The sequence below is a fragment of the Glycine max genome, chromosome 9 (genome assembly GCF_000004515.6).
Source record: "Glycine max cultivar Williams 82 chromosome 9, Glycine_max_v4.0, whole genome shotgun sequence".
Taxonomy (NCBI): domain Eukaryota; kingdom Viridiplantae; phylum Streptophyta; class Magnoliopsida; order Fabales; family Fabaceae; genus Glycine; species Glycine max.
Genome location: NC_038245.2, coordinates 87,108 through 107,370, shown reverse-complemented (window position 1 = coordinate 107,370; position 20,263 = coordinate 87,108). Strand labels below are relative to the sequence as shown.

Here is a 20,263-nt window from a genome sequence, read left to right as displayed (position 1 = left end):
TTTATGTCGGGTTCTGTGTGTCTTTTACCGGTTGCAATGTAAGTTGTTGTTGTGGTTCCCCAGTTAGTTCTAATTATAATAGATTAATTGATGTAATTTATAATAATCACGGTGGCTAAAGAAATAATTTATTTTGACTTATGTAAAAAATAATAATTAATTGTTAGCTTTGTAAAAAAAAAAAAAAAAAAAGAATGGGGCCTATGTTCTGTTACGTGTCTTCTTCCAATAATTTAGGATCTGAAACACAGAATTCATCCCCCCCCCCCCCCCTTATGCAAAAGAGTTAGAACATTGAAAAACTCATCAACTTCTTCTCTAAGTTTGATTCCTATTAAATTTTGTTTTGAGTTTTGACAAACACAGGAAACACAATGGATTCCACTCACTCCATGTTTTGTAACAACGATCAAGTTACCCCCCCTAAGCTCGATGGGCATGCAAGTGCCATGCATTCTTGTTGTGTCACACGTCTTCAACGTTGTGTTTAGGACTGTGGGTCAACCTGGATCAATTGGACAAGTTCTGGTAATAATCAATCATTAATCACCTTAATTTTGTTAATGAACAATGTTGTTTTTTTCTTCTAAATTATTTGTATTGAATTGAAGTTTCATTATAAAATATTAACTCTTGTTGCATTAATTTTTTAACAGGCTGGGCTAGTGCTAGGTCCAATGTCACATATAGAGTATATACAGGCTACATTCTTTCCAGCCTGTTCAATAAATTACTATGAAGTTGTGAGCTTCTTCTGTCGCATACATTTCATGTTTTTATTTGGCTTAGAGATGAATATTCACTACACCATGCGCAATCTATGTATGGTGAGCTTAGTAGCATGTGGTGGTGCAATATGGGTGGTGTTTTTGGTCTATCCGTCTCATTTTACTTGCATCAAGAGCTTAACACCATTGACAATGCCCCCTTGTATTATTTTTGTATGATCATTATGTTGGTGATGTCATACACAAGCTCCCCTATGGTGATTCGTTTGGCAGCAGAGTTAAGGTTTGCAGCATCTGATGTGGGGCGAATCGCGGTGTCTTCTGCATTGATCACGGAAATGGGGTGCTTGTTGTTCTTCAATGTGATGGTTAACTGGAGAAAACCAAATCACATCTCTTATGGTTTGGGTTGCCTTGTAATTACTTCCTTGGTGGTTTTAATAAACAAGTAGTTAGCCGTTTGGTTAAACGCAAGAAATCGAAACCAGAAGTACCTCAAGACTCCTGAGTTGTTTGCTCATTCTGCTCCTGCTCATAACTAGTTCAATGATCATAGAAATTTGGGGTTACAACAGCATTATTAGTTGTTTCATCATTGAGTTGTTTTTTTCCCAAGGAAGGTAAAACAGCTAGAACATTGTTGCATAAACTTGGTTATTCTATTTACGACTTTGTACTTCCAGTATATTTTGGGTACTTAGGCTTACAGATTAATCTCATAAATGTCTTCAAGAGCCTGGAGAGGTGCTATGAACTCAGAATTAGCACCAGAAACAGAGCCAACTAAGGAAGAAGAAGCAGGTGCAAAGAGGAGAATTATCATACCAAAATATTTGAAGGATTACGTAGTTAAATGAAGATGAGGTACACAGCCAAGTCAGCAAGGATTCTAGAAGATTACCGTTAGAAAAGATGCTCTCCAGCTACAGTGCTAATTCAATCCACGCAGAGCACCTCTCTTTGCATATTTTCGTGTTTTATTTCCAAATTCCTCCAAGGCACAAAAAGCCAAAATCTGTTAGGATTACATTCACTAGAATGATCTTAGAGCATCTATAAATAGAATATGAATGTAATGCAATGGATTCAAGCAGAAATAATACAAACCTTTTCTCTCCTTCTTGCTGTTCTGGAGGCCTAGACCTCGAATTCTAGGAACCCTTGGTGCCAGTTCATAACAACTGGTGCTTTCATTGAGAGATTTTCGTGAAAGAGACCACCATGTCTTCTTCACCCAAGATGGACAGAATCGAAGAGGCAATTGCCAAGCTTGCTTCAAGCCATTTAATCCTCACCGAGAAGCTTGACGAATTGATTAATCGAGTTACGAACCTTGAGAACATAACCAACCCTTCCCCTTCACCGTCATCTTCCTCAGCTATGCCCATACCACAGATCCAATCGGCCAATCCACATAGACTGAAACTTGATGTCCCTCGATTTGACGGCTCTGATCCCTCAGGGTGGGTATTCAAAATTACCCAGTTCTTTGAATACCACGCAACCCCTGAGGCTAAGAGGCTCACCGTCGCGTCCTTTTACATGGACGGACCGGCCCTCGCGTGGTTTCAATGGATGGCTCGAAACCACCAGCTCACCACGTGGTCGGGGTTCCTGCAAGCAATCGAAGCACGATTTGCTCAATCTCCCTATGAGGATCCAACAGGACTCCTCTTCAAACTAACCCAGAAAGGCACAGTGAGGGAATACCTGGCTCAGTTCGAAGCCCTCGCGAATCGTATCACGGGGTTATCGCCGGCCTCGCTCCTGAGTTGCTTCATTTCAGGACTTGAACCAGACGTCCGCCGTGAAGTCCAGGCTCTTCAGCCTTCAACATTGGTTCACGCCGCCGGCTTAGCTCGACTTCAGGAGGAGAAGATTCTTGAGCACCGTCGAGCTTTCCACCAAAGACCTCACCCCAGCCCTCCACAACACTCACCCACCCCCCTTTCAATAGTCACCCCCACACCCAGCCCTCCGTTACTTCCCTCTCCGCCCAAACCACCACCCCTACCCATCAGACGGCTAACACCGGAAGAGATAGCAAGCCGCCGGGAGCGCGGGCTCTGCTTCCATTGTGACGAGAAATTCACGAGAGGCCACCGCTGCCCCTCGCGATTCTTGCTTCTCTTGGCAGATGAAGACCCACCAGATAACCCTAATATAGACAACCCTGACCCATTAATGGACCCGAACCGACCCGAAACCCCAATTATTAACCCAATTACCCAAGACCCAACTGAACCCACCCAAGCCCAAATCAGCCTCCATGCTTTATCCGGCTATGGAACCCCGGAAACATTACGTGTCACCGGCCGGATTAATTTCCACCATGTCACGATCTTGGTCGACGGAGGCAGCACACATAACTTTGTGCAAGAACGCCTCGTCAAGACCTTAGGCTTGAACCCCCAACCCACACCTACCCTTCGCGTGCTTGTCGGCAATGGCAACACCGTTGAATGTTCGCAAGTCTGCTCAGAGGTCACCGTTCACATTCAGGGAGTCAGTTTCTCTGTGAATTTGCATGTTCTTCCCCTATATGGTGCTGATGTCGTATTTGGAGTTCCTTGGCTCAAGGCCCTGGGCCCCGTGTTAACAGATTATAATAATCTTGTGATGAAGTTCATGCATGATGACAGGATAATCGAATTAAAGGGCTCATCGGAAACTCCATTAACGGCCATAAGCCCACCTCAGCTCCGACGATTAGTGCAAACACAAGGTGCTAGTGAATTTTTTCACATTCGTGTCTGCCCCTCACCTGAACATACCCCAAACAACTCCCCAAACACTCAATCCGCCATCCTTGATGTCATCAATCAATTTCCAAGCCTCTTTCAACCACCCACAAAGCTTCCCCCGTCACGAGCCACCAACCACCACATACACCTCCTACCTAACTCCACCCCAGTCAATGTCCGCCCTTATCGATATCCTAACTTCCAGAAGGAGGAAATCGAGTCTCAAGTCAATACCATGCTCCAAAACGGCATTATTTGTCCCAGTAATAGCCCTTATTCTTCCCCAGTTCTTCTTGTTAAAAAGAGAGACGGCACGTGGCGTTTCTGTGTCGATTACAGGGCACTAAACGCACTCACCGTCAAAGATCGATTTCCGATACCAACAATTGATGAATTGTTGGACGAATTGGGTGGTGCCTACTGGTACTCAAAGCTGGATCTTCTCCAAGGTTACCATCAAATTCTAATGGCTCCGGAGGATGTCAATAAAACAGCGTTTCGCACCCATCACGGCCATTACGAATTTCTGGTAATGCCGTTTGGGCTTTGCAACGCTCCATCATCCTTTCAAGCGACGATGAACGCCATTTTTGGACCTTGTCTGCGAAAATTCCTCATTGTCTTCTTTGATGACATACTGGTCTACAGTAAGACCTTCCATGATCATCTAGACCATCTACGCAGCACCTTTCAGATCTTATCCGACAACGGCTTCGTCCTTAAGAAGTCAAAGTGTTCCTTTGCAATTCAACAAGTTGAATACTTAGGACACGTGGTTTCCGCACGCGGGGTTGAACCAGTTCCTGAGAAGGTCCTTGCGGTGCAACAATGGCCCCCACCGCGGTCAGTAAGGCACTTACGTGGATTCCTTGGATTATCGGGATTCTATAGGCGCTTCATCAAGGGCTATGCAACGCTGGCGACACCCCTCACCGCTCTATTGGCTACGGACCAATTTGGGTGGACACCGGAAGCTGAGGATGCATTTAATAGACTCAAGGAAGCTCTATGTAAAGCCCCTGTTCTAGCTCTACCGGATTTTGCCGCGCCGTTCATAATTGAAACTGATGCTTCAGGTGCCGGAATGGGAGCAATTCTTTCACAGCACCACCATCCTTTGGCCTTTTTTAGCAAACCCTTTTGTTCAAAACTCCTCAGAGCCTCCGCGTATGTCCGAGAGCTCGCCGCAATCACTGCCGCGGTCAAAAAATGGAGACAATATTTGTTGGGTCACCATTTTAGCATCATCACAGATCACAGGAGCTTAAAAGAACTCATGGCACAAGCGGTTCAAACACCAGAACAGCAAGTGTATCTGGCACGATTGATGGGATACGACTATACCATCCATTATCGTGCCGGCAAACACAATTCAGCAGCAGATGCTCTCTCACGTCTCCCTGAGCCCCCTCCAAACCCATTAGACACAACCCAAAGCCAGATTTTTATGCTAACAATTCCTAATTGCGTTTTCTTGCAGGAACTCAAAAGGGAGCTGTTCACCAATGAGGAATTTCAGGCCAAAAAGAAGCAAATTGAAGAAGAGAAGGAAACCCCTTCTGAATTCATCATTAAGGATGAATTCATTCTCCATCAAGGACGCATTTGGTTACCGCGGAACCTTCCTTTATTGCCTACAATCATTACAGAGTTTCATGCAACTCCCACAGGAGGCCATATGGGAATCATGAAGACAATGGCGCGTGTTCGTGAAAATTTCACCTGGGCTTCGATGAAGGAAGACATTCAGAGGCACATAACCAACTGCATCACTTGTCAACAGATTAAAACAGATCATCGTCACCCACCGGGGCTTCTCTGCCCACTTCCGGTTCCGGCAAGGCCATGGGAGGACCTCTCCCTTGATTTTATTTCAGGACTGCCCCCTTATCGTGGGAATTCGGTCATACTGGTGATTATTGACCGCTTCTCGAAAGGAATCCATCTGGGATCTCTACCCTCACATCACACCGCTTTTAGTGTCGCACAGCTATTCATGGAGCTTTCCGGCAAACTCCATGGTATGCCTCGCAGCCTAGTATCAGATAGAGACCCTTTATTCTTAAGTCGTTTTTGGCAGGAGCTGTTTAAGATGAGTGGAACCAAGCTCCGTATGAGCTCAGCATATCACCCACAATCCGATGGCCAAACAGAGGCCATGAACAAGATTGTCGAACAGTACCTTCGAGCTTTCGTACACTAGAACCCAGCCTCATGGGGGCGCTTTCTAATCTGGGCAGAATGGTCTTATAATACTTCAGTCCATTCTGCCACAGGGAAGACACCGTATGAAGTAACGTACGGCAAACCACCCCCAAGCCTACCCCAATATATCACAGGAAGTTCGAATGTTCAAGCAGTGGACGAATGGTTGACCAATCGAGAGACATTGAATGCATGCTTAATTAAAAAGTTGACCAAGGCCCAACAGAGAATGAAGGAGATAGCGGACAAGCAACGTCGAGATGTCAGCTATGAGGAAGGAGATTTTGTGTTAGTTAAATTAAGACCCCGCCGGCAAACATCAGCCACAGGGGAGACATATTCGAAACTTGCAAAAAGGTATTATGGACCATTCCAAATTACCAAGAAAATTGGAAGTGCAGCTTATCAGCTGAATTTACCAACAAGCTCAAGAATTCACCCGGTGTTTCACTGTTCTTTACTCAAGCCTTTTAATCCATCCACCACGGAAGGCTCCCTTGAATTACCAGCCATCGCAGAAGACAATGAACCCTTGATACATCCCCTCGTGATTATCGACACAAGGTGGGACATCACACCAATTGGAAGACATCTGCTTGTTCTCGTTCAGTGGGCTGGGCTTCCACCTGAAGATGCTTCATGGGAGAAATGGGAAGTCCTCAAGAAAGACTACAACCTTGAGGACAAGGTTGTTTTGGAAGTAGGCGGAAATGCTATGAACTCAGAATTAGCACCAGAAACAGAGCCAACTAAGGAAGAAGAAGCAGGGGCAAAGAGGAGAATTATCAGACCAAAATATTTGAAGGATTACGTAGTTAAATGAAGATGAGGTACACAGCCAAGTCAGCAAGGATTCTAGAAGATTACCGTTAGAAAAGATGCTCTCCAGCTACAGTGCTAATTCAATCCACGCAGAGCACCTCTCTTTGCATATTTTCGTGTTTTATTTCCAAATTCCTCCAAGGCACAAAAAGCCAAAATCTGTTAGGATTACATTCACTAGAATGATCTTAGAGCATCTATAAATAGAATATGAATGTAATGCAATGAATTCAAGCAGAAATAATACAAACCTTTTCTCTCCTTCTTGCTGTTCTGGAGGCCTAGACCTCGAATTCTAGGAACCCTTGGTGCCAGTTCATAACAAGAGGTCAGCCAATTTGGCCATATTGATATTGTTGAGCATTGGAAGCAAGCTTGGTGGTACTCTTATAGTTTGCCGCTACCTTAAAATTCCTACTAGTGAAGGAATTTTTCTTGGATTCATATTGAACACCAGAGGCTATGCTGATCTTCTATTCATTGGTGCAGCAGCAAAGCAAGTAATTGTGAGTATATTTCTTGACTTGGTTGAATTAGACAATATTTGGATAAACTTCTATCCATAAGTACTTATAGAAAAAGAAAAATAAGAAGGTAAATTGAATTAATAGTATTAGCGAAAATCAACTTAGGCACTTAATTTTTATTGGAGCTATTTACGATTAACTTGTCCAGAAGTTACGGTGCATAAGTTGATATTAGCTTATGGAGAAGCTTGATGCATTTTACCTTGTTATTTTTTGCTATGAGTATTGAAGGAGAAGTTAATCCAAACAAGTCTTTAATCAAAATGCGAATCTCAAATCTGTATACTAACTGAATGGCTCTTGTGTTGATTTACAGACTTATGATTCAGAGGCGTACAATGTTTTGCTGGTATCAATAGTACTTAACACAATAAAATCAGGAGTATTTGTGGCTTTTCTAGTAAAAGGGGAATAAAAAATGTTTGCAAACAACCATACAGCAATTGAGCCACAACAAATGGAGGACGAGCTACGAATTCTGGCTTGTGTATGACCCTCGTCAGGTATCTGCCATACTAGCCACAGTACTAGCAATACATGGTTCAAGAGTATAAAGTCGAACCTGTTGTACCATGAGAAAGAAAACGCTGACCTTAGCGACGATGAGGACTATGGAGGCAATGATGTGGTGGAAATTAACAATGCTTTAGATACCTTCACGGCGGAAACAAAGATTCTAGTCCAACAAAGAACGTGTCTTCTTTCCCATGTTTGTATGAAGATGTGTGCAATGAAGCAGAAGATCTTCAAGTGTCGATTATTCTACTCCCCTTCCACAAGCATCAACGCATTGATGGGAAACTGGAAAGTGGTAAAGAGGGTATAAGGATCACTAATCAGAAGGTACTAAGACATGCCCCCTGTTCAGTTGGTATCATAGTAGAAAGAAGACTTGCAAGGGTACCCGGCTTCTCAGAACTAGTAGCATCTGAATCCATACAAAATGTTGCAACACTTTTCTTTGGTGGCCCTGATGACCGCGAGGCTATTGCGTGGAGCCTGCGCATTTCGGGTAGTCCGCGTGTCAACTTGACAATTATTAGATTCTTGTTGAGTTCCTCGTCACAGAATGAACAGATTGAGAGTGGAGAATCTGAGGACAAAGAGATCTTAATGTCATTGTCTAGGGAGGAGACTGTGAATGAGATTGGCAACACCTTCATGGTTGATTTCTACAATACGTATGTGACTTCTGGCCAAATAGGCCATGTGGAAAAGTTTGTCAAGGATGGAGCACAAACACTGGAGTCTCTCAAAGAGATAGGGGGCATATACTCTTTGTTTGTAGTAGGAAAAGGTGGTAGAGGACAGAGTTCGTTGACAGTTGGGATGAGTGACTGGGAAGAGTGTCCAGAACTTGGAACCTATGAAGCACCGATACGGACACGGACACCGGACACGACACGGATACAGACACGTGTGGACACCTGTAATGTCCAAAATATAGAACGTAATACGGGTGTCGTGTCGGTGTCGGACACTGACACGGACGTGTGTCAGACACCGGACACAGCAAAGGGCTGAAGTGTCCGTGCTTAATAGCTTGGAACAGTTGATGATGTCTTGGCCTCTTCAGACTTCGATATTCATGGCTCAGTTTTGATCGTTCAACAACACAGAGATGACAAGAAAGCCCTATTGCATGACTAGTTAGCTCCATCAACATACTCTACTCTGTACAAATGGAACATTTTTTGTTTTTCAACGACTTGTATTTAATTTAAACAAAAAAAATGCTCAACTTTTTTCTTAAACTTTGTAATTTTTCTTTACTTTTCTCTATTCATATTTTTTTTGGGTTACTAATGTGTTGTCACAAAATATCTATCAAATTTATTAATAATTAATTTTCATAAAAAAAAAATCTACCTAATCAAAGGTTTTATAGAAGAATGCAACTTGAAATCTTGTTTCAAGAACCCAGTTTAAGTAACACCATAAAGTTATAATATTTTTATTTTCTCTGTACTGTACTATAGGAGTATAGAGTACATCCTTTCAACTTGCCGTCTCAAACTCTTTTTTTTAAAAAAAAAACCCACACCTTTTTCACTCTCTTTCCCTAACAGTCGCAGATTCAAATGGAGCCCGAGCCCGAACCCAAGCTTGAGCCTGAGCCAGAGCCCGGGCCTGAGTTTAGTTCGAAAGAGGAAGCATTCTCATACTACCAAACCTACGCCAAATCCGTGGGCTTTTCCGCCATAATCAAAGCCAGCCGTCGATCTCGAATCTCCGGCAACTTCATTGACGCCAAATTCGCCTGCACCCGCTACGGCACTCCACCGAACCCTCAAAAACCCAAGCCCAAACGGGCCCGAACAAGCCCCAAAACTGATTGCAAGGCCTCCATGCACGTCAAACGAACACCCCACGGCACATGGATCATCTCTTCCTTCATCAAACACCATAACCACCAAACTAACTCAAATAATAATGCAAGTCCTTCGAGGAAGCCTAAGATTAAGAAAACGCTGCATCATTTGGTTTTCGCCGAAGGAGACCTTCAATTTCTGCTTGATACTTTCATGTCTATGCAAAACGAAAACCCTAATTTCTTTTACGCCGTTGATTTTAATGAGGAGCAGCGTTTGAGAACCGTTTTCTGGGTGGATGCTAAAGCCAGGCTTGATTACAGACACTTTAGTGATGTGGTGCTTTTGGACACCATGCATGTTAAAAATGAGTGCAAATTGCCCTTTGTTCCGTTTGTTGGTGTTAACCACCATTTTCAGGTTTTTTTGCTTGGGTTGGCGTTTGTGTCTGACGAGTCCGAATCGACGTTTTCGTGGCTGATGAGGAGTTGGTTGAGAGCAATGGGAGGATGTGCTCCTAAGGTGATGCTCACTGACTGCGACGAGGCGCTGAAGAAAGCTGTTGCTGAAGTGGCTCCTGAGTCTTGGCATTGTTTTTGTCTGTGGCACGTGTTGAGCAAGGTTCCAGAGAAGCTCGGTCGCGTGATGCAACGGCATGGTGGGGAGTTTTTGACTAGGTTTAACGAGTGTGTTTTGAGGTCTAGGACAAAGGAGCAGTTTGAGAAGAGGTGGGGGAAAATGGTTGGGAAGTTTGAGTTAGGTGATGAGAGTTGGTTGTGGGATATTTATGAGGATCGCGAACGGTGGGTACCGGCCTTTATGAAAGGCAGGGTTTTAGCAGGGTTGTCTACCGTGCAGAGATCAGAGGCTATGAACTGTTTGTTTGACAAATATGTGCAGAGGAAAACTACTTTGAAAGAGTTTGTGGAGCAATACAGAGTGGTATTGCAGGATAAGTGTGAGGAGGAAGCGAAAGCAGATTTTGTAACGTTGCATAGACAGCCAGCGTTGAAGTCCCCGTCGCCGTATGGGAAACAAATGGTGGAGTTATACACGAATGAGGTGTTTAAGAAGTTCCAGAGTGAGGTTTTGGGAGCTGTTGCTTGTCATCCAAGAAAAGAAAGAGAAGATGGACCAACAAAAGTGTTTAGGGTTCAGGATTTTGAAGACAATGAAGATTTTGTTGTCACCTGGAATGAATCGACCTTGGAAGTGTTGTGTGCCTGTTATTTGTTTGAATTCAATGGCTTTCTCTGCAGGCATGTAATGATTGTGCTACAGATTTCTGCTGTACACAGCATCCCACCTCGGTATATATTGAAACGCTGGACGAAAGATGCCAAGAGTAGACAAACAGCAGGAGATTTGTCTATGTCAGATGCAGTTGTCTCTGACTCTAGGGCTAAGCGCTATAATAATTTATGTCAGCAAGCCTTTCAATTGGGTGATGTAGGGTCTTTATCACAAGAGAGTTACATTGCTGCTATAAATGCATTGGAAGCCGCATTGAGAAAGTGTAAGAGCCTGAATGATTCAATTCATAGTGTCAAAGAACCGAACCTGCCATGTTCTGGTTCTCAAGAAGGGATTCTGATCAGTAACAGTGTTGGTCATAGCAACAAAAGGGATAGTACTCTTGGAAAAAGGAAGGTTAGTTTAGTTTTGCAATGTCAGGCATTATGCTTATGCTCCAGACTTTGTTTCCTTAACTTAAGAAATCCTTTTGTGTGCCTCTCTTATGTAGTAATGCTTAATAGGTATGCCCAGAACCAGAGACAGTTGCTATTGGAGTAAATTCTAACTGGCAGCAAGTGGTGGGTGCTTCTCATTTGAAGTACATGTTAATTCATCAGGAAGATACTGATTGTATGATTTGTATTTGTTATAGGAAAACTCCAATACACAAGCAGCTGGTCTTGATTGTTCGTATGAATCACAACAGAGCATTCAAGAGATGGTATGGCATTTTTCCATTGCTACTGCATGAATTATGTGACAAAGGAGAGTGTGGATCTTGAAATTTTGTCCCTTTTTGCAAACTCCATTTCAGGGTCAGCTGAACTCGAGCTCAGAACCCGGATGGTTATTTTTCTTCTGAACAAATTGATTCAGGAATGGTAAGTGGTCTTTAAAACTTAGAATTTTTAAATTCAATTTAACAGTAGATAACCAGTTGAAATCTACTTCCTGTTACTTCAAAGAATAATTAGCTCTCCTTAATTTTGTTGAAGTACCACCAATTGAATTCTTTAGCTGCTATTCATAGTGATTATTACAGCAACCAGCATGTTATCCAAGGCCTGGTAATGTATAATGGCTAGTCTTTGGTGTTTTCTATTTTTTTTTCTACAGTTTGGGGTTTTAGATTTACATTAGCATCCGATTTTGGGTTGAATCTTTAATTTAGGGACAGTTGAACTCAATTGCATCCAAGGTTATCAATAGCATTTTACGGTGGATTGCCCTGAACACCTTTAAGAGCCATTTCTAAATGGCAGATGGTGTGGCGGTCTATGGTGGACAATATATATATATATATATATATATGAAAAACATCATTGCTTTGGTTTTGAGTGCTTGTTCATGTCCCTGACATTAATTATCCTATAACTGAAAAATAAGTGGAATAAAGTTTTATAAGAAAACCTCAGGACAACAAACAAATAATAATTCTGAAAAAGAGAATTAAAACTCTTAAATTAAAAGGACAGAACAGAGGACAATTCTGAAAAAGGGAATTTCAGCACCAACATACACAAACATAATAAACAGAGTGAAGAACATTTGAAAAGAGGAGAAAAGGAGAGAAAATCAGTTCAGGAAAAAAAGAAAGAAGAAAAATGAAAGATGAAAACCAGAGTATGTCAGAGCAGAGAGAATCACCGGAATAAAGAGGGTCACCGGACAAAGTGGGTCACCGGAGGGTTGACACATAGGGAAGGTTTTGTGCAGCTAGGGTTCGAGTGAGTGTGAGAAAAGATTCATATTTGTAGAGGGAAGGGTTCAACTACGAGTAACAGTTGTGTTTCAGGTCAGGTTGTTTCTAATGGGGTGCTAGTGAATTGTGTTTGTATGTCGTATTACCTAGTGAAATGGCTGTGTGAATTGTGAGATGGTCGACTAGCTAATTTGACAGTTTTCGTAGTTTGGACACAGCTTGTCTGTTAAACGTGCAAACTACATATGAAGTTAGTTAACACCAATCTAGTTGTATAAGTTTGTTTAAGACAACGAAGTTAAGTTTCTGACTGGAAGTGAAGTGGAGAGAGAAAGAGAGTTGGAGGTGTAATATAGCAGCTGGGATCTCCTAGTTCTTGGAAGTTCATCGGTGTCGATTGGCCCCATCAATCCAATCTGCATTGGTGCTATTTTCTCCCCTTTTACAATCCAACTGCCATGGAGAGCCAAAAAAAAATTAAAAATATTTAATAGAGCGTGAGGTAACAAAGGTAAATGTATGCATGTAACAGTCTCAAGTAAAATTACCATGGGTCTTCACAAATAGCTATGCTACACTAATCCTAAAATCTACCATTAAAGCTATAAGCTACAGAGAATATAAAATAAGACTTGATATTTCCTTATTGATGTTCATAGCCTAAAGAGGAATACAACTTATAACCTAATTGCGACTGATGATGACCTACAAGTGACAGTGTCATCATCCTAGCTTACGGAATTAGAAATTAGAAATAAAAGCAAAATAATAGTATAATAGATGATATCCTAATATTCTAATATTTTAACTCAAACCTATAAGTCTTTAAATCACTTAATTTTTCTTCTTGACTCATAAAGGACTCTTCCTATGAGTCTCAATCTCAAACTGATATATCAAAAATGTGTTTTTATTTTTTGTTAATGTGATCTCATTCAATCAAAACATAGAGGGAACCGTCAAGTACAACATATGTTGCCACAATATGAACAGCAAACACTAACTACTTAGTAGCTATAACTTAAACTACCTTAGTAATTAAGTCATAAATAACATATATTTAGGTAACAACATAACTAGAGGTGTAAGCATGAAAAGTCATGCTAATAACTTGCTGCCTTTACATGATATAATTTTATATCCAAATTGCCAAATTTAGCTTAAGTTTAAATATTAATGAGGATAAGTATAAAATTTTATGGTATCACTCTATAAAACGAACAAAGTTTAAAAAAAAAGTTTTACATGATATTAAAGATATAGGATACTAGCGTTATTAGGATTGGCTATATATTGTGTAAACTGATTTTCTCATTTTGACTAAATTTCATCGTTTAGTTTTGTACATTTCCCTCTTCTCTCTCCTCTGAGCCATGGATTATAACACACAGTGCACACTTTTCTTAAGAAAATTGTCCTAATGAAAATAAGGTTGACTTTTGAATGTGGCCCAATCTGTTCAAAATTGAAAAACTTCTAGGTTCTGTTATGCCTGCGTCATCTTCTTATTAAGTTAGCTACTGTGGGGGAGGACATGTGATCTTTGCGAAATAAACTGTTGAGGAGGAACGATGAATTTAAGTCTGACTAAGTTTAGATTGAATATTAATTTCATAATTGATCCAAAAGATTGAATCTTATGAGGATACCTTGGGTACACACTGGGGAGCCTAAGACCCTAGTTACATCATGTTTTATGAGCTCTACTGTGTTGCTAATGAGGATATCCAAGTGGCTTTTTTTTAAAAAAGTTTTAACTCTTTAAGTTAAAAGCTGAAGAGTTTAATTTTGATTTGCAGGTGACTAATCAGAGGTTGTCTGTTGGGATGACACCCAAAACACTTAGGCTGCCCAAACCTGGCGAGATGTCCATGGATCACCTCTGGGTGCTTACAAGGAAGCCATGCATGGTATAAAAAATGTTTGAGGTTGAAGTTGAAACTGTTTTTCTGTATCATCATTTTCATGGTATCTGTTGGTTTCCATGTTGCATAAGAAGTGGTGGTTAAGACTTACGTGGTAACTCCTTTTTTGTCTAACAAATGCTTATTGCACTGAAACTCCAACGTGCCTGCCTTAATGCTTCCCTTATTGAGAATTCATTTTTGTTCTTGTTCTTCCATAGCAATATTTATTTAGTTCTGATATCTATTTTGATGTGCAGAATCAGAGGAAGGTCGAATGCCATCTAAATCAGTTGTCCTCCAAGAACAAGCTACACAAGTCTTTCTGTCATCACTCTAGATATGGGCTACTTGAAAATTAATGGCCCCTTATTATTAATATTTCATTTAGAATTGCAGACTTCCAGTGTTGCCTTTGTCTTTGATTTCTGGATTTCACAAAATTTGGAATGGGATGCAGCTGGAAGAGTCCTACAGCCTACAGGGTTGTCTGACTACTGTAGTACATTTGTCTATGTATGGCTGATTTGCATTAGGAGAACGATAAGGTTGTAAAAACTCTTTGCACTGTAATTGTATAATGATAATCAAGCTGTAAGCTTTAAATTTGGCTTCTTGGAGTTTTACCATTTCATTTCTACCTCTATTCATATCTTCTCGATAGCTTGGAATCCAACTATTGACTCTCAATAAGGGGTTCTTTCATAGCATATATTCAGCTAATGCTAGAAAAGAAAACCCACCAAACATGTCACCTCCAGATGCCTGCCTGTATTATATACACTAATAGTCATAGATTCTACTTCCCGATCAAGGGATCTAATTCATTTTGATTGAGCATGCTACTTAAGTTATTATAAATTTTTTAATATTCTCTTTAACTTTTACGGATAAAAAAAGAACTCCTTTTCAACTATGCCTTTTTCATATACTCACTATTATTTTTGTTGCTTTCTCACTGGGGTGTTTTTTTCTTAAAGGCTTTCTCACTTGGGTGTTGAAATCTCTCCAGGTGGCTATTGCCCCGCACACCGTCACAAATGTACCACAACAACCTGAAAGATCCTCAACCGAACTCAAAGACAATCTACACAAGTACAAAACTGAACAAAAATAAATTTTAGAGAGTTAAGAATTAGAATTCAATTCTTGTTTAGTTTAGCGATAGAATCAACGTACGCATAAATAGTAGTACTATATCCCGTAATAAAATCACATATATTATGAAATCTGTCATTCGTGTAGCAAATTTTATAATAGGTTAGTGGTATCTTTAATTAGTTTTACCATTAGGCGCTCACTTTTCATAAAAAAAATAGTATTTATTAATAAATTCACACTGAGTCTTAACATTCATTTTTTTTTTTTTTTTTATAACATATCATTTTATTATCCTTTTCCCGTTCTAGTTGATGGCGTTCCAAAGCAGAGTTCACTATTACAGTGAAGTCTTTTGTCCATTTACCACGAAAGCTTCGTTATCATCACTCATCGGCAACTAGAAAAATGGTGAAAGCTATCAGAGTTGAGCAACTTGGTGACCCTCAGGTCTGTTTTTTTCTTATTTATGTTTCAGTCACATAGTCTTCAACACTGAATTGTGGAGTGACAGGTTCTGAAATGGGAGGACGTAGAAATCGGAGAGGCAAAAGAAGGCGAGGTCCGTGTGAGGAACAAAGCTGTTGGGGTTAATTTCATTGATGTCTACTTTCGCACAAGAGTTTATAAAGTCCCCTCTTTACCCTACACTCCAGGTTCCATTCTCTTACTGCTACAAAAACAATTAATTAATGTTTCTTGTATTTGTGAAGAGTAAATAGGATATGAAACATTATTAGCTTATAATAACGTGATATGGTAGGTGTGGAGGGTGTTGGTGAGGTCACTGCTGTGGGTGTTGGGGTCACTGATATGAAGGTTGGAGATATTGTAGCTTATTCATGTCAACCACTGGGCTCATATGCTGAGGAACACATTCTCCCTGCACTTCAACTAGTTCCCCTCCCTCCCTCAATTCACCCCATTGTTGGGGCATCCATCATGTCCAAGGGCTTGACAACTCGTTATTTGCTTCAGCAATGTTTCAAGGTCTGTGTCTATGTTTATTGTTCAAGCAATGGAAGAGTGCATCTTGCTAGCACTCCTCATAATATTAATATTATTCACTTATAGACTTCAAGTTATTTAATCCTATTATTTCATCTGCATGTCTTTAAACAGATATAGGATGACACTATCTCTGTTGCTTGTCTATTGATTATTGGAATGTCTTCTACTATATTACCCTTTCATCTCAATCTATATTACCTTATCTAGGGAGTTATACGGTTCAGGTTCATGGATCAGTCCATTAAACCCATGGATCGGGCGGATTACAGGCTTTTCTTTTACGAATCCGTATAATTATAAGCAATACTTGAATTTGGTTCGTTAAGTCCATGAACTTAACGAATTTTATCCAATAGGCTTGTCTGTCGTCTGTATAAGATAAAATTAATTTTTAAATAAAAATTATACAAATTCAGTATTTGAGTTGAGACTTTAGACTTTAGAGTCTTCTCTTTTAAACCCTCATTCCGCCTCACGCCTCCCCTTCCCCGATCCTCACTCTGTCACGAGGCCTACGACATTATTTTCTCTCCCTACACTCGATCTGATTTGGTTTTTAACATCCTACTAAAAATATATTTAAATTTAAAGTTTTTATAAGGAGTTTAAAGAAAAATACAGAGATAGAAATACAAAAGTCAAACTTCTCTTTTTTAAAATACATAACTCTTGAAATTGCTTGAGAAACAATAAAGTTACTAAATAGTTATAGTTATTTAAAATTAGTAAGGACAAAATTTAGATACAGATTCTTAAGTAATTTTAGTGTGGTTTTTCGATCATAATTTAGATACAATTTCTTAGATATTCATTTCAATAATTTGCAAGATAAAATGTGAAATTAAGTATTGCTCCTTCACGTTTTATTTATAATACTCAATTTTATTAATATTAAAAAAAGTAGTTAATTTAATAGATATTAATAAATATGTCCAAGATATATATTCTTTTTTTTATAAAAAAAAAGTTACCATTACCCTTTCTCTCACTTCTATTGTTTGTCGTTACAACCTCGTTATTAATTAAGTGTATTTAATCTAAAAATAATTAATATAAAAATATTATGAATTGAATCTTATAAAAGGATCATGCACCATTTTTAATTTGGATCTTAAATAAGACAAAAGGAAATAACATAGGTCATTGAGGTAAAACTCTAATTTTAATTGGACAATAGTAACAAAATTACATAAAAACTTGTATCTAACTATAATTATTTAGTCTGATTTGGTAGCTTTATTTTTATCCATAATATTGGTACGAAGTATCCAACAATTTTTTTAATGACTAATATCAATTGAAAAACTTGGTTAATCACTTTTAGTAGGTTCTTTCTCTTAATCACATTTTGTTCAAATATGAAATATTATTTAAGAGTTAAGAAGACTAAGTTTATAATATTCAAATCAACAATTTATTAGTTAATACCTTATCATTTGACTTAGGTAAAGATATAATAGAAATAATTAATAAACAGTTAATAAATTGTTAAATTAATAAATGATTACTAGTAATATTTTTTAGTTAAATGTGTAAAAAATAAAGCAATACTCTTTTTCAAAATATAATATTAAATGCTGCTTCTTATATTTAATAAGGGGGAAAGAAGCAAAACTCGAAGTGTATTGCAAAATCAAAACTTCAGAGAACCTAGCGATTAGGTATGTCTTCTTCCCATGTTTATTCTGTGAATGGCGCTTTGGAATCATACAAATAAACTGCAACGCGTTTCATCGCCGATTCATCCAAATTCAACGAAACAACATCCTCATCTCAATGGTAATTTCTCACCCCTTTTCACGCAATTTCGCTTTTCTGTTTTCAATCGCAAATTTTTATTCAATTAGAGTCTTTTCTCTTACAATTCAGTTGGGTTTATCGTTATTATCATTGTTTTAGGTCATGAATTTTTGTGTTTCGTTCAAAGTCACTCATGTCTAAGAATTAGTGCAAAATGAATTGTTGGGTATATGAGAAATTGAGAATAAAATGTTTTTCTAGTGTTTTTGATGTTGGTGAATAACTGTATGTGTTTATTTGAATCCATGAGCATCTGAATTTGAATTTTTATTATTGTTTTTATTTTACAAAATCTGTATCTGGCTCTTGATACATATGAAATGTGGTTGATGGCATAAAATTGTATGAGAAATGTGGTTGATGGCATAAACTTGTATGAGAAACGTGGTTGATTGCATAAACATGAAAAAAGAACTGTATATGTTAAAGACTTAGTGGAATATAAATTGTTGGGTATATGAGAAATGGAGAATAAGATTTTTCTCTAGTTTGAGCAAGGCAGGAACTGAGTTTTTTTATGTTGGTGAATAACTATGTAAGTTTATTTGAATCCATGAGCATCTGAATTTGATTCTTTCATTTATTTTTCAAAAAATTGTATTAGGGTCTTGATACATATGAAATGTTGTTGATGGCATAATTTGAAAAAAGAACTCAAGGGGTATGTATAATGGAGCTTGATTTGAATCAGGAGCCATTGGAACCAACTCATGCTTCTCCAGATGAATTTGATTCTTTGTTGGAAGAACTGGAATCCGCCCATGAACATGTGCAGGACCGTATTAGGCGCCTTGAAGCGATAACTTCCAGAGCCAGGCAGTATCAGAGGCGGCCACTGTTTCACACTCCGATCCAAATAACCAACTTCACAGGACAAACCAGCACGCCAGCTGATGCTCGTGAAGAAGAAATGCAGAGCCAGGAAGTTGAGGAAAGAGTCGTTGAAAGTGGGAGAGGGTGCAAAAGGAAAGGTGCCCATTTAATAGCTAAGGCATTGGGGAGGACTGAAACCGATGCCAGTAAGGAAGGGGGAAGCACTGGAAATTTCTATGATTGCAATATATGCTTGGACAGGGCAAGAGATCCAGTGTTAGCCTGCTGCGGTCACTTGTTTTGTTGGCAATGCTTCTATCAGGTGCAAATTGTCTATTCAAATGCAAGGGAGTGCCCTGTTTGTAAAGGAGAGGTCACTGAAACTGGCATTATTCCAATTTATGGAAATTCGAGTGCTGATGGCAGTCGTGAGTCAGGATTAAAAGGAGCTGGTATGAGAATTCCTCCTCGACCCGCCGCACCCAGAATTGAGAGTTTTAGGCAGCAGCTAATAAGCCAGGGAGCTTCTTCTTCTGTAATCCAAAATATCTGGCGGTTTCATCACCTTATTGGTGGGTTAGGAGCGCGGGTTCAGTCACAATCACAAACCCCCAATGCTGCAACTGATAGAAATAATGGTTTGCTTGCTCAATCTCGCCTGCAGACAGGCAATGATCGTGGTACTGGTTCCTCTCAGACTCCGATTTCAACCTTGTTAGTGCAAGGAGCTGCTTCGTTTTCATCCCTTTCATCAGCATTAAATTCTGCGATGGATTCTGCTGAAAGATTAGTTGAGGACCTTGAGTCATATATTCATAATCACCCAACAAATGGTGTCAATACAAATTCAACTCATGATGGGAATGTTGCTGCAACTGATTCCACACCTGCAGCTTCTACATCTCATTTTAGTAGGAATGTTGACACCACTGCTGATATTGGCTTAGAAATTCAGACAACAGATAGTAACATACAGACTGAGACTAGTCCATTGGACCCTTCTTCTTCTTCATCTCACAGAGGAAGCACTCGTGTTTCAACTTCAAGGCAAGTTTCAAATGATCGCAGAAGAAGGAGATCAAGGTGAAGGTCTTTTATGTAAGGAGATGTAAATCATATTACCAGAAGGTTCCCAATTTATAGAAAGCGACAATTTGTTTTTTATAGAAAATTTTCTGTCTATTTAAGCAATTGGTTTGTATAAAGGAATAAACAACCATTTTAAACATTTTGTGTGGTGTTAGCCAATTTTTATTCAATGGATGAGAGGATATTACATCAAATCATCAGGATATCTCTCTTTTCCATTAAGGAGCTTATTTTAGTGTTTTGATTGATATGTTTGCAACAGTATGCTTACA

At 39.4% G+C, this 20,263-nt stretch overlaps 3 protein-coding genes and 1 pseudogene across 6 annotated transcripts; all 4 read left to right on the top strand.

Annotated features, from left to right (window-relative positions):
- Positions 1 to 374: 374 nt before the first annotated feature.
- LOC100793155 (cation/H(+) antiporter 2-like) lies at positions 375 to 8,676 on the top strand (annotated as a pseudogene).
- Positions 8,677 to 8,971: 295 nt separating this feature from the next.
- LOC100792626 (protein FAR-RED IMPAIRED RESPONSE 1) lies at positions 8,972 to 14,786 on the top strand. 2 transcript variants are annotated; one of them, XM_006586670.4, is made up of 6 exons: positions 8,972 to 10,988; positions 11,096 to 11,152; positions 11,227 to 11,295; positions 11,389 to 11,455; positions 14,076 to 14,186; positions 14,441 to 14,786. In XM_006586670.4, exons 1-4 carry the CDS (start codon positions 9,108 to 9,110, stop codon positions 11,434 to 11,436), a joined length of 2,055 nt encoding a protein of 684 aa, XP_006586733.1. In that variant the 5' UTR covers positions 8,972 to 9,107; the 3' UTR covers positions 11,437 to 11,455; positions 14,076 to 14,186; positions 14,441 to 14,786. The 2 variants fall into 2 exon arrangements, with proteins under 2 accessions (XP_006586733.1, XP_006586734.1); XM_006586671.4 differs by lacking the exons at positions 14,076 to 14,186; positions 14,441 to 14,786 and having other exon boundaries at positions 8,990 to 10,988; positions 11,083 to 11,152; positions 11,389 to 11,410.
- Positions 14,787 to 15,303: 517 nt separating this feature from the next.
- Positions 15,304 to 16,938, top strand: LOC100791565 (quinone oxidoreductase). The gene is made up of 3 exons (XM_041005267.1): positions 15,304 to 15,728; positions 15,793 to 15,934; positions 16,042 to 16,938. Exons 1-3 carry the CDS (start codon positions 15,687 to 15,689, stop codon positions 16,350 to 16,352), a joined length of 495 nt encoding a protein of 164 aa, XP_040861201.1. The 5' UTR covers positions 15,304 to 15,686; the 3' UTR covers positions 16,353 to 16,938.
- A 949-nt stretch (positions 16,939 to 17,887) lies between these two features.
- LOC100794016 (RING finger and U-box domain-containing protein) lies at positions 17,888 to 20,263 on the top strand. 3 transcript variants are annotated; one of them, XM_006586669.4, is made up of 2 exons: positions 17,888 to 18,068; positions 18,741 to 20,185. In XM_006586669.4, exon 2 carries the CDS (start codon positions 18,760 to 18,762, stop codon positions 19,987 to 19,989), a length of 1,230 nt encoding a protein of 409 aa, XP_006586732.1. In that variant the 5' UTR covers positions 17,888 to 18,068; positions 18,741 to 18,759; the 3' UTR covers positions 19,990 to 20,185. The 3 variants fall into 3 exon arrangements, with proteins under 3 accessions (XP_006586732.1, NP_001304522.2, NP_001349072.1); NM_001317593.2 differs by having other exon boundaries at positions 17,889 to 18,068; positions 18,781 to 20,263; NM_001362143.1 differs by having other exon boundaries at positions 17,889 to 18,068; positions 18,694 to 20,263.